This window comes from Tupaia chinensis, unplaced genomic scaffold (assembly GCF_000334495.1).
Source record: "Tupaia chinensis unplaced genomic scaffold, TupChi_1.0 Scaffold000058_1, whole genome shotgun sequence".
Lineage (NCBI taxonomy): Eukaryota > Metazoa > Chordata > Mammalia > Scandentia > Tupaiidae > Tupaia > Tupaia belangeri.
The window spans coordinates 565,700-578,994 of record NW_006159516.1 but is presented as its reverse complement, the minus strand read 5'-3'; the positions used below and the strand labels follow the sequence as shown (position 1 = coordinate 578,994).

The 13,295-nt window shown below is 37.5% G+C and overlaps 1 protein-coding gene across 2 annotated transcripts in view; it reads right to left on the bottom strand.

The window, feature by feature from the left end:
• Nucleotides 1-403: 403 nt before the first annotated feature.
• CLEC7A (C-type lectin domain containing 7A) overlaps nt 404-13,295 on the bottom strand; it is a 16,814-nt gene continuing 3,922 nt past the window's right edge. The window contains exons 3-6 of one of the 2 annotated variants that reach the window (XM_014592456.2): nt 12,781-12,915; nt 11,536-11,687; nt 7,932-8,050; nt 404-1,386 (exon numbers count right to left, since the gene is read on the bottom strand). In XM_014592456.2, the coding sequence (XP_014447942.1) occupies nt 1,257-1,386; nt 7,932-8,050; nt 11,536-11,687; nt 12,781-12,915 (536 nt within the window). In that variant the 3' untranslated portion in view covers nt 404-1,256. The remainder of the gene's footprint in view (nt 1,387-7,931; nt 8,051-11,535; nt 11,688-12,780; nt 12,916-13,295) is intronic. The other variant, XM_006141565.3, reaches the window with a different exon arrangement.

Sequence of the window (13,295 nt, the reverse complement as noted above, 5' to 3'; positions counted from 1 at the left end):
CTTGGCTGACTCTGATACTTTATAATTTTCATTAGTTTGAAAGATTTATGTTTGGCTAATTTTTCATAAATCAAATAGTATATACAACTTTTAAAAGGATGAATAATGAAGCAAATAATCTTTCAGTGAAAAGAAAACACATTTTATATGCCCAAAATGTAGTACCTCTGCTAATGAGGCTGATTACTTTTTATACAGATTATCAGAGTTTATCTATTTTTTTTTCTTTTTTCTAAGAGGTTTTTGCTATAGGGCGCAAGCACTTGCCAGACAGACAGAGAGAGACAGACAGAGAGATAGAAAGTAAGAAATCACCCCCCCAGGGGGGATGGCCACGCTGCAATCCCTTCTCCTCCATTCTCCTCTCTGGATCTTGGGCACGCACGCACACGCGCCTGGCGTGAGTTTAAGCCACCGGGTCCGGAACGCGAACCGTGGTCGACTACATGGGAGTCCAGTGACATAGCCATTATGCTAACTGCTGGTCCCATAGTTTTTGATAGATAGTATTTAGAAAGAGAAAAGCTTTCCTGTAAGAGCCATTATCTACAATCCACATTATATAGGATTCCATGAATCAGAAATATAGCACATAGCTCAGGGCTATTGAGAACAAAAAAGTTTACCGGGCATGGTGGCACCCGCCCTATGGCAAAAACCTATAGAGGCTGGAGGACTGTGGCATCGAGAACAAAAAAGTTGGAGTAGTTGTTCTTCAATGATGTCAATAATAATTGTAAACATATTTATGAAAATTATAAACTAGCTCTGACTGTAGTAAACCTTTTTTTCACTTCTTCATTTAGATACCTGGTAATGCATTTTGCCTCCCACTTGTGCGTTATACTGGTACCAGATGAAAGAGAACAAATCGTGTAAACAACAGTGCATATCCCCAGTGGCACTTTCTGAAGACAAAAAACAACGCAGGTAGAGCAAAAAGTTGATTCCTTTGATGCCCTGAAGACTTCTGGTTTGTCCCAGGTATATACTAAGTCAATGGTAAGATGAAAATTCAAGCTTAGTTGCCCAGACTGCACAATCAGGGCTGTTTACGAGAACGTAATACCGGCCTACCTACAGGGTTGACAAGTACAGAAATCACGGCCTCTCCGTCCTGCTTCTCAGCTAAGATGAAAGTTTGCCGAGCTCTAGTATTTGTAGCTTTACTTTGACTTCAAATTTCGGTCTTTTCATTCCATTGTCTGCCCTGTCTTACTATTTCCCATGCTCCTCTCTCCTCTTCCATCCTGCCTTTACACTGATGGCTTCTCACAAATACTGTATGAGAGCGTAGTACAGAGCTGGTCAAAAACAACTGAGTTGTGAATCCATACACAATTGTGAGGTAAGTTTTCCTGGATTGCTGTGCTTCTAATTTCAAACCTGTTAGAAGAAAAACAATGAAATAATTAGAACAAACATTAAGGATCCCTGTCTAGATGGAGCTGAAATAAATTATTGATGAAAAGAATTCTGAAGTGTCTCTATTATAAGAAACCTGGAATTTAGATTGTATTGATTCCTAAGTAGTACCAGAACAGTCTTTACTATCAAGACTGAAAAATCACTCAATTTTCTTCAAGAAATACTGCTATTTGCACAAAATTAAACACAACTCCTGATAAGGAAGGAAAATGTTTAATATTTTTAAAAAGTTCTTTACTTCTCTTCTAGCATATTACTTAGATGTTTGTTTATCAAATCGAGTAACAGTTCAGTGATTTGGCTATTGGATATATTTAGTGAGCAGACCAAGCAAAAGAGTTAAATCTGAAAGGGAACAGAACTCAGTGAAGAAATAGATTCTAAGGCCAATTGAAAGGCCAGGCAAACAACTTTATATCCTGAAAGCAGAATTACATATGATAATTGTGACTACAACTCTGGAAATTGTTAGCATTGGTAATGGAAGCATGGCCCATTCTATTTGCTCCTCAGTCTCTTGAAAAGACAAGTGTTAATGGAACTGTGGTTGGTGGTGCAGTGGTTAAGATGCTGGACTCCCACATGACTGATTGAGGTTTGAGTCCCAGACCGGCAGCTTGCTTTCCCCCTTTCCCTCTCTCTCTCTCTGGTCAGATGAAAAAATAATAATAATTAATAAAATAAATAAATTCTTTTTTAAATAAAAGCAGTGTTAATTAGTCGAGCTCAAAGACAGTCACTGGACCTCAGTGTAAAAGCTATGTTCTGATACTCTTCATCTTGGATGTCTATTTCTTTTTTCTGTCTCTGAGATTACAGGATTGAGAGAATTCTGCTCTAGAAATGACTAAGGCTAAGATCAACTGCTTTGATCCAGGCCTCAGGGAGAAATCTGATGAGCATTCTTTAAAAATTTTTCTTGGGTTGGCCTGCTCAGGAGATTAGTGACTAAGGGAGGTATATCTGCAGTTGGAATCCCAGCCCCAACTGTTTGAAGACATGCAGGGCACATGTGTGTGCTTGCTCCAAATCTCAACAGAATGGAGAAATAAAGGAAAATGAATTGCCGTATTACCATGTCGCAGTGAGGGGAACTTTCTCGCTCTCCCTTTCTCTCTCTCTTCATCTCTCTGGCAAGCTCATGAACCTTCTGGCAATTTTTAAAAAGTGTTTTTCTTGACACCGAAGTGTTTTGGAGTATGAAGATAGCTATATTAAGTTATTGCTACCCAGGAAATGAAGGAGTGGGAACATATCAAAGTATTCATTTGAGATCATTAGTTCTCTAAGCATATGTTTAAGTTAGAAAAAGAAAAATGCAAGATGAACACTATGGAAAAGTAGAAAATATATTTTGTAGATTATTAATAAATTCACCATGCTCAGCCTGGTAGAAGGAAAATAGTTAAGTGGTACAAAAATCAAAATGTGATCTTAGTGGTTTGTGCTACTCAAACCCAGGGGCACCTGCCAGTAGCAAATGGAAAGCCATCTCTAAATGTCACATTAATTCCACAAACAGTTTAAAACGCAATGTCAAAACTGGCAGGTGGCAGTGGTGGTTAAAGGTGACTCCCACATGGTCAACCATGGTTCAAGTCCTGGACCTGAAGGTGGGCTTTGTCACTTTCCCTTTCTTTCTCTATCTTTCTGTGGTCAAATTAAATAATGACAATAATAATAATTAATAATTCTTTTTAAAATATGCAATGTCAAATACATAATCAAAAATAATCAGTCATATAAGAAAACAAATAAACACAAATAAAAAACAGGAGAAAATATAACAGAAGCAGATACTTGCGAGTATAAGACAAATGTTAAAACAACTATGTTTAGTGTATTCCAGGAATTAAAAGACAATGCTGTGAATGTTAGAAGAAAATGATAATTATAAATGATGATAAGATAGATTTGAGATATAATCAAGATAAAATTATAGAACTGAAAATTTCACTGAACCACATTAAAAACATCAGTGGCTTTGAACAGCTGATTAGCCACAAATGAGGGAAAACAGATATACCAGAAGATACGTAAATAAATACATAGAATTTTAAAAAGAGAAAAATGAATGAAAATGCAAGAAAAGGCAAAAGAAACATGGGATAGTATAATGAGTCTTTAGTGATAAGTGGATTCCCAGAGGAGGGGAAGAGCAATGTGGAGGAAGCATAATTTGAAACAAGTATGGCTGATAATTTTCTAATGTTAAAAAGAATTTAAAACAAATATTACCTTCAAACATATGACCTATCAAAAACAAAAGCAGAACTAGTGAACAGTGGAATAATACCTTTAAATGCCTAAGAGAAAGAAAACACAAACTCTATTCAATAAAAATATTTTCACAAAAGTTCACATGACAATTTTAGACAAACACAGATAATTAAATTCCAATAGGACTCACTCTACAGAAATTACTATGATACCCTTCAGTTGACTCAAAAATGTAAGAAAGGAGAGATAGACAGAAATAAACAATAAAAACTATGAAAAAAACTATATGGGTAAATCTAACTGAACACCGATACATAAATCTATATACAGCTAAGGCTTTTCAAGGCCCATATTTTTACTGAATATAAGTTGCCATTAATCCTAATGTGTAACATTTATTTAGTTTAATACTGTGAAATAATATTAATCTAAGATGGGAAATTTAATCCAAGACACGACACAGGCTGAAAAACAAAGGGCTATTTTGCAGCAGAGTAAATAAAAAATAAAAATGCCAAACTGCAAAGAAAAAGGAAATATGTACATCTCAAACGTGCCACCAGGTGGCAGATAGGAGGAAAAGTCTAATAATCCCTGAGAAGTGGCACCACAAGCTGGAACTCAGAAGGTAAATTCTTCTGCCTGAGTCAGTATTACCAGTACTCTATAATAACTGGGAGAGTTTTCATTTAAAGTGTCAAGTCTGTGGTGCCTTTTGTGGACTGGGGGAAGCAAACATTCTTGAGGGAGCTCAAATTTAGTCCAGGTCTACAGTGATTATAAAAAGCCATCAAGGGCCGGGGACCAGCAGTTAGCATAATGGCTATGTCGCTGGACTCCCACGTAGTCGACCGCAGTTCAAGTCCCGGACCCAGTGGCTTAAAACTCACGCCGGGCGCATGTGTGTGAGTGCCCAAGATCCCGAGAGGAGAATGGAAGAGAAGGGATTGTGGCATGGCCATCCCCCCTGGGGGGTGATTTCTCGCTTTCTGTCTCTCTGTCTCTCTCTGTCTGTCTGGCGAGCGCACGTGCCCTATAGCAAAAACCTCTCCAAAAAAAAAAAAAGCGCCATTAAGGGCCAAAAGGTGGTATGGTGGTTGAGGTGGTGGGTTCTCACACAGCTGACCACAGTTTGAGTCCCAGACCCGGCACCTTGAAAATGATTACGTCGCTGGACTCTCATAGTTCAAGTCCTGGACCTGGTGGCTTCAAACTCAAGCCAGGCACGTGTGCATGCATGCATGCTCAAAATCCAGAGAGGAGAATAAAGGAGAAAGGATTACAACATGGCCATACACCCTGGTGGGGGGGGGGGCAGTGATTTCTTGCTTTCTGTCTCTCTGTCTCTCGCTGTCTCAGTGATGAGTGCATATAGCAAAAATCTCTCAAAAAAAAAAAAAAAGAAAGAAAGAAAAGCATAACAGAGAGACTCAATTTAAAAATAAAATTAAAATACATCAATTGTAAGAAATATAATGCTTCTACAGATAAAAAATACGTGGGGAGGAAGTAAATTGAACAAAGGAATGTTCTCCAATTTTTATTTTGGTCAGGAAGAACATAAAAATGGCAGTTATGGCCCACTTCAGTGGCACAAGTGGTATTGTACTGAACCGTAATGCTGGAAGCCACATGGCAGACTATGGTTTGAGTCCAAAGTTAACCTAAAAACACACTGGATGCATAGGCGCTTAAGATCCTTATGAGCTGGAAGGCTGGGAAAAGGGTATTACAGTGTGACAACACCCTGCTGTGGGTGTTTTTCTCTCTCTCCCATGTGCACACACACTGTCAGACCTCATAAATAAGATTAAGATTTTTAAAAGCAATGCCAGTTTAATATTAGACTTTGATGTGTGAAGAATACATATAATGATCTCCAGCGAAACTACTAAAAGAGTATTAAAAGAGCAAATTTCAAAGTTACAGAAAAAGCGTAGTTAATAAAAAGTGCGTTTAAAGTATAATAAAAGGAAAAATAAAAGTAACATTGAATGAGAAGATACAACAATTATGAGTCCATGTGTGTCTAATAACATGGCTTCAACACATCATAACGAATCTGTATAGAACTGTAGGTAAAATCACAGTGGAGTGCTGAGCACAGTGTTCTTAGTATGGGAAGAACATACAAATCAAAGAACTGCCATCATACAGTGTAAGTGCTCTGATCACGTGGAACTAGCCTGACACTTAACACGGGGGATAACTAGAAGCAAAGCTATGAGGGGACTTCAAATAGCTCATGGAAAACTGGAATTAAAGTACAGCTTATTTTGGTACCAAAAAAGTTTGATATCTATGCATAGTTTTTCTAGAATATGCATCTTCCATGACCCTTTGGAAGACCCCTCATATGTTTGTAAATTAGGAAATACGTTTCTAAATAACACATGGGTCCCAGAACAACTCATAATGGAAATCAGACTGGATTTTAAAGTTAGAACCAGACGGTGGCACAGTTTAACACATCTCAACCCATGAGGGAAGGTCCTGGACCTCCCTGTTCATGCCAGACATGTGTGTACATGACCATGGTCCGGGATGGTTGAGACAGAGGTGAATTATGGCATGAAGGGCCACTGGGGCTGCCTGTTTCTCTCTCTTTCTCTCTCTCTCTCTCTCAACATTTCATTTCTCTAACATTTCATTCTAATGTTAGAATGAAATAAATAAATAAATATTTTTTAAACTGAACGGCAATAAAAATATATTTATATTGGCTCAACTACACATACCTGAGAATGGAAAGGGTGAATTTTGTGAGCCAAGCATTCAATACAATAACTAGATATATAAGCAAATTCAACACATAGAAATTGGATAGAAAGAAATAATAAAGATGAGAGTCTAAGTTAATAAAAAAAAGAGAAAGAATCAACAAAATCAAAACTTAGTTTTTTTAAGAAGACTAATTAAATTGAACAATACACCTACTAAGATGGATAGAATGAAAAAAAAACAGACAAAAACACATATGTGCACAGACACATACAAGTATAAATAGCAATAACAGAAAAAAGGGAATATTAATTCACATTTTTTAGATATAAAAAAATGACAATTGCAGCGAATTGTCACACAATGAGGAAGAGTTTACAATTATGCAAATGTGAAATAGGTTTTAAAACCTTTAAACAATGTGAAACATGGTTGCTTTTTAACTTAATGATAATAGTACAGGGGGCCAGCAGGTGGCTTGGTGGTTAAAGATGTTGGATTCTCACATGGCCTACCACAGTTCGAGTCCCGGACCTGGTGGCTTGTTTTCTCTCTCTCTCTCCCCCTCTCTGGTCAAATTGAAATTAAAAAATGAATAAATAAATAAATAAATAAATAATAGTACGTATCACACATTAACTATGTGCAAGACACTGTGCTAAACAATTTTACTTTTATACCCTTTATCTTAGAATCTTAAGAGAGGGATATGTTTCTGTTCTCACTTAAACACAAGGAAAGTGGGATTCAGAGACATAAAGTGATTGACCCAATTCCTGTAATCAGTGAGTGAGCTAATCATTCACTCAAGCTAGGCCTAGCTTCAAAGTGCGTAACTCTTAACCACAGTGTTACACTGAAAAGCAGTGATGGCTTCTTGACTGGACATCTTCAAACAGTTGTCAGAAGCCCTCCTGGTAAGAATGCAAGGGTGATAGCCCTAGAGGCTCTCTCAGCTTCTTTTGACCCTGAAGTCATCTCCCTTCACTCCTTCTCCTCTTCTTTCTTCTTTCTAACTTATTCTTTCTCTCCCCCAATCACTGTGTATCTTTTCCTGTTGCTCATACAAGGGGTCTTCAAAAGAATTCAGGGAAAGGGAACCAGTAGTTAGCGTAATGGCTATGTCGCTGGACTCCCACGTAGTCGACCGCGGTTTGCTTTCCGGACCCCGTGGCTTAAAACTCACGTGGGGGTGTGTGCATGCGTGCCCAAGATCCCGAGAGGAGAATGGAGGAGAAGGGACTGTGGCGTGACCATCCCCTCTGGGGGGTGATTTCTCACTTTCTGTCTCTATGTCTCTCTCTGTCTGGCGAGCGCACACGCCCTATAGCGAAAACCTCTCCAAAAAAAAAAGAAAAAAGAATTCAGGGAAAAATGTAGGTCTGGAAAAAGCTATGTGTGGTTTCCAAAATATTTTGGCACCAAAATATACTCGTACTTTAATTTTGCCATAAACTTTCTGAAGTCTCCTGGATATATGGCCAGAAAATCATGTGTCTAAGTGCTTGACATGCTTTCATCTCTCTGAAAGAGGACAAAGCTTTGTCTCTCCAGATACTTACAAGTTAGAAGAGGATGTCGATCCATCCTCCCAGAGCCATGGTTGCTCAGTCTGAGTGCGAGAAAGTCCTATCCAAAATGAGTTATCAGGATGGGAAGACACTTGCCTTCCTATAAATGTCTGTAGTGAGACAGAAATACAAACTCACTTCAGGGAGAAATATACAGAGAGAGAAAGATGATGTTATATGTGGACATTATATAATACGGGCATTGAGAAAAAGACAACTGATTGAATCACTTTGCTGTAAGCTGATGACAGCCTGGAGAGAGTACCAGTTCTTGAACACCATTAAATGTCTCAAAAGGCATATTTCATTTCCTTAGTCATTATTGTTTAATTTTCTAATAAAGAATACGCATAATGTTAACATTGTACTGTCTCCTTCTTTTAAAAGAAATACAGTTCTGCATAATTTCTCTCCCTGCCCTTGGGCTCATTAATGAGGCTAGTTTAAGTACCAACAAAGATTGAGTTTGCCTGATACATATTCAAAGATTGAGCTTTAAAAGTTGAATGAGTTTTGCAGTGAAACCTCTGCTAACTTAAAATTGCATACTCTAGGGACCAGCAGATGGCATTAATGGTTACGTCACTGGACTCCCATATAGTTGATGGAGGTTCAAGTCCCAGACCCGGTGGCTTAAAACTCATATTGGATGTGTGTGTGCATGCACAAAATCCCATAAGGAGAATGGAGGAGAAGGGCTTGCGGTGTAGCCATCTTTCCAGGAAGTGATTTCTTACTTTCTGACTCTCTGTCTCTGTTTGTCTGGTGAGTGCACATGCCCTAATGCAAAAATCTCTCAAAAAAAAAAAAAGAACATATAGAATAAAATTGCATGCTCTGCAGCATCTATGACTTGGATTGCTAAATGTACACAAAACTGTGTAACTGAGTCATTCAGAAAAGAACAATGTCTTGGTTTATTATCACTGAAACTTTAGAAAGGGATGGTTTGATATTTATCATAGAACCTTGACTTTCTACAGTAGAACTGAGGTAATGGAAATGATTTCATAGTGTTAAAATTATAGCTATTTACATATCTTTTCACATGTCTTTCTTAATTGCTGGCATTCTGGGTCTTAATATGGATTTATGTTTTCTGTTTATGTGTATGGTTCCTCTTCTTTGCATTCATCTTTATCTAGAGATTGACTAATATCTCATTCTGTTTGTAAAACCAGCCAGTAATTTCTGTGGAACCTCATTATATGCAATATTTTTAAATCCTAAGAAACGTGCACTTTTGTTTTCATTATAGTTCTTTCTTTATGCACTTTTCGACATTATACTCCATATAAGTATTAGTCCTATGGATACACATTAAAACTAGACTAGTAACTATCTCATACAAAAGAAAAGAAAAAGAGAAAAGATTGTATTGCCTCCAATCAATGTTACACAATCCAAGGATGGAAGACCCTTGAGGCATTTTCATAAATGATAGGCCACTAACTCCTCCTTAAATTGAAAATATGAATTGATACTAGCTTTGTTGAAAATGATACTCAGAGTTGTCTAGAAACAGAAAAATTATTTAGTCCTGGGACCAGCAGATAGCATAATGGTTATGTCGCTGGACTTCCTCATAGCCGACTGGGGTTTGAGTCCCACGCAGTTTGAGTCTTGATCTAGCTACTTTAAACTCATGCTGGGCACATGTGAATGTTTGCCCAAGATTCCAAGAGGAAAATGGAGAAGCGATTATGGCATGGTCATAGCCCACTGGGGGGGGGGGGGTTCCTCGCTTTCTGTCTCTCTATCACTCTCTCTCCAGTGAGCACAGGCACCCTCTAGCAAAAATCTCTCTTAAAAAAAAAATTTAGTCCCATTGTATGCTTTATAAATAAGTAATCTCTGGTTCAGTGAAGTTATTTGGAAGTATTGACAAATGTGGAACAATTTATGGCCAATTTATATGCTAGTCCGAAAGCCAGACGGACTTCCAGTCCAATGCTTTTCCTTTGTGACATATCTACCTTCATTAATTTTAGGATAAACTACTACTACTGAGGCCAGCAGATGGCATAATGGTTATGTTGCTGGACTCCCACGTAGTCGATCAGGGTTCGAGACCTGGACTCAGCAGCTTAAAACTCATGCTGGACGCGTGTGTGTGCATCCCCAAGATTCCAAGAGGAGAATGGAGGAGAAAGAATTGTGGCATGGTCATGCCCCCTGGGGGATGGTTTCTCACTTTCTGTCCCTCTGTGTCTCTCTTGTCTCTCCAGTGAGCACGCATGCCCTATAGCAAAAATCTCTATTAAAAAAAAAAAAAAAAGAACTACTATTAAGTAAGACATTAAAGAAACTGGGGCCAGCAGGTGGCATAGTAGTTATGGTGTTAGACTTACACCTGGCAGACCGCTGTTTGAGTCCCAGACCAGGCAACTTGAAAATCACGCCAGGTGTATGTGTGTGCATGCCCAAAATCCCAGGAGGAGGGTGAAAGAGAAGGGATCAGCATTGCCATGCCCCTGGGGGTGATTTCTCACTTTCCCTCACACTGTTTCTCTCTGTCCTGGTGAGTGCACATGCCCTATGGCAAAAACCTTTAAAAAAAAAAAAAAAGAAAGAAAAAGACATTAAACAATCTAAATGATGCACAGTGATTAAATGTATAAATATTTAAAAAAAAGAAACTCAAAGTTAACAGTAGTGAAAGTAGATGTAAAAGTTACAATTAGTCTACACTTACAGTGTAGAATCTTTCTTATTAACCCTTTCTCATAATTCATCTGAGTCTAAGCCTTATATTGTATTTTCAGTTCTCATTTTTCTGTAAAACTTCTTATATCCACAGAGATCTCTTTAAATTCCTATGGCATTTATTGTCAATATCAGATATTTCAGTTTTAACAGTGCCTGAGTTATTTCTTCTTTTAAAAACAAGTTATATGGCCCTGAAATAGCAAGTCAACCTTTTAAATCCCTTTGTCTTTCTCATTATATTTCAGACTAAGTGACTGTAAATGTATATTATTATTACTACTTTTTTTTTATAATTATAATAACTAGAGAGATCCTTTTCTATTTTACTTGATCAAATTTAATAATTGAAATATCACAAAATGAGTAGTGGCCTGATTATTGTGGTCATGCAAGGATAAAGTGTACCTGAAAGACTTTGTTTTAAGATGAAACTTTTTTTTAAGAGAGATTTTTGCTGTAGGGCATGTGTGCTTGCCAGAGAGAAAGAGACAGAGAGACAGAAGGCAAGAAACTACCCCCCAGGGGGATGCCCAATGTTGCAATCCCTTCTCCTCCATTCTCCTGTCAGGATTTTGGGCAGACATGCATGCATGCCTGGCATGGTCTTAAGCCACCAGGTCCAGGATGCAAACCATGGTCAACTATGTGTGAGTGCAGCAACGTAACCATTATACCATCCGCTGGTCCCCAAACATGTTTTTTTAATAGTAAAGTAAAAGTCCATGTCATATATTTTACCTGCTTAGGTATACTATTATTATAATTATGGAGAACATTGAAAATTACTTTCTTTTAGGAAAAATTATCTTTGCCTGGACTTTGCATCAATTTTCCTGCTCAGTATAGACCACAGATAATTATAATTATAACTTAAGTCTACACTTACCAGTTCTTCTGCGCTGTCTATCTTCAGGAGATTAGAGCCCAGCTGAGAACATCGACTTTTGCTTCCTGTCCAGGAATCCAGTGACATGCTTAAAAGATAACAACTCTTCTCATGGAAGATCCAATCAGGGGGACACGGGCTGGAAAAAACGCCTGGAAGTAAAAGTACCATGAGGTTCACAGTGTACTAATTCACTCTTTCAGGGCAGGCACCATTCATCTAAAGGACACGATAAATAAATCAAGGACGGGCCATTAACGTCTTTCGTTTTAAGTTAAGACTACAGGGACATGAGTTACAGAAGACAATAGTCAAGTCTCTTTATTCCTTTCCATTTAAAAAATGAACTTGGTAGCTATAAATAGTATTTTATACCGTCTCCTACTTTTTCTTTCTTGACTTGTCATCATTTCCTTCAAATTTTGCTTACAACTCCCTTTTTTCATGATAACTCCCTAAAATCCAATCAAAATCAATTTTTTAGGTACACAGTAATTTCATGTTGCCTATGAGATTAATTTCAGAACTTCCTAAAGAAAAAAATAGAAGGGCAATTTATTTATATTTCAGTGTAACTTCATTCTGTATTATTAGTTACCTGGTAAAAACAGATAGGAGGTATAGGTCTAGAGATGGAAAATATAAATGAAAATATTGAGTTATAGTCAAGTATGAGGCAATTTGAAGTAAAGGTCGAGTGTATATAAAATTGCAATAAAATCAATAAAACTGAGTAAAGACAAATGTCATCAGTTTTTAGGGGAAAAATACATAGTAGGTCTATCTCTTTTTTATGTTTTTAGTTTAGTTTCTTAATTCTTAGCAATATTTTCTCTTCTCTCTTTGTTCCCTGCCACTCTTTCTTTCTAAGGTCCTATTTCCACACTAACTAGATCACTTTTAAAGTACCCATTTTGTAAAGGAAGAGAAAATGTCTTTCTCTTCCATCAAATTATATTTGACCTCAGTGGGTCTAAACTCATAGCCAGTGATAAATCAATTGCTGATTAAAAATAAATAAAGTCCAAATTAGAACTCTTCAGCCCAGCGCACAGGGTGTTCATGAAATCACTTTACTATAAATGAGAGGGCCACATGTACTAAGATAATACTGCTAAGTACCCTTGACTTAAAGGCCATTATTGGATCCAAGCCTAGTCTCTTCACACCCTCGCCCCAGCCTTTACATCAAGAATGAATCCTCTCGAATTAAAGATTCCATTAAGCTTTTAGTTCTGCCCTTGCCTGTGGTTTTGAGAGCCTTGGTAGAAGCCACACTTTCTTCTAAAGGTGATCGTGTGGGTTGACTGAGGTTCTTTTTATTTCTTGACGGAAAGTTGTCATTCTTCAGTGAGTTGCTCCCTGAACTGGATCTCAAATCTTCATATACCAACAACAATAATAAGGACAGGAAAAAAAGTCATTCCACTATGTTCAAAAGTTAAAATTCCCAAACCCCCTATGTTATTGGAATATAAAGGTGTAAAGAGATTCATTCTTGACTGGTCATAGACAGGTGACATAGCAGTAATGGAGAGGATAGATAGATAGATAAACAGATAGACAAGAAAAAAAGATAGGTAAGAAACCAATAACTTCCACAAAGGCGATGTAGTGGATAATAGACAAAGGAAGCAGATGCAGGGAGACAGTGAAAGAGATATTGGGGAAGTTGGCAGAGAATGAATTGGAGCCATAACATTATGCTTTTTGTCCTTTTTTTTTTTTTTTTTTTTTTTTTTTGTAGGGTTTTTGGATAA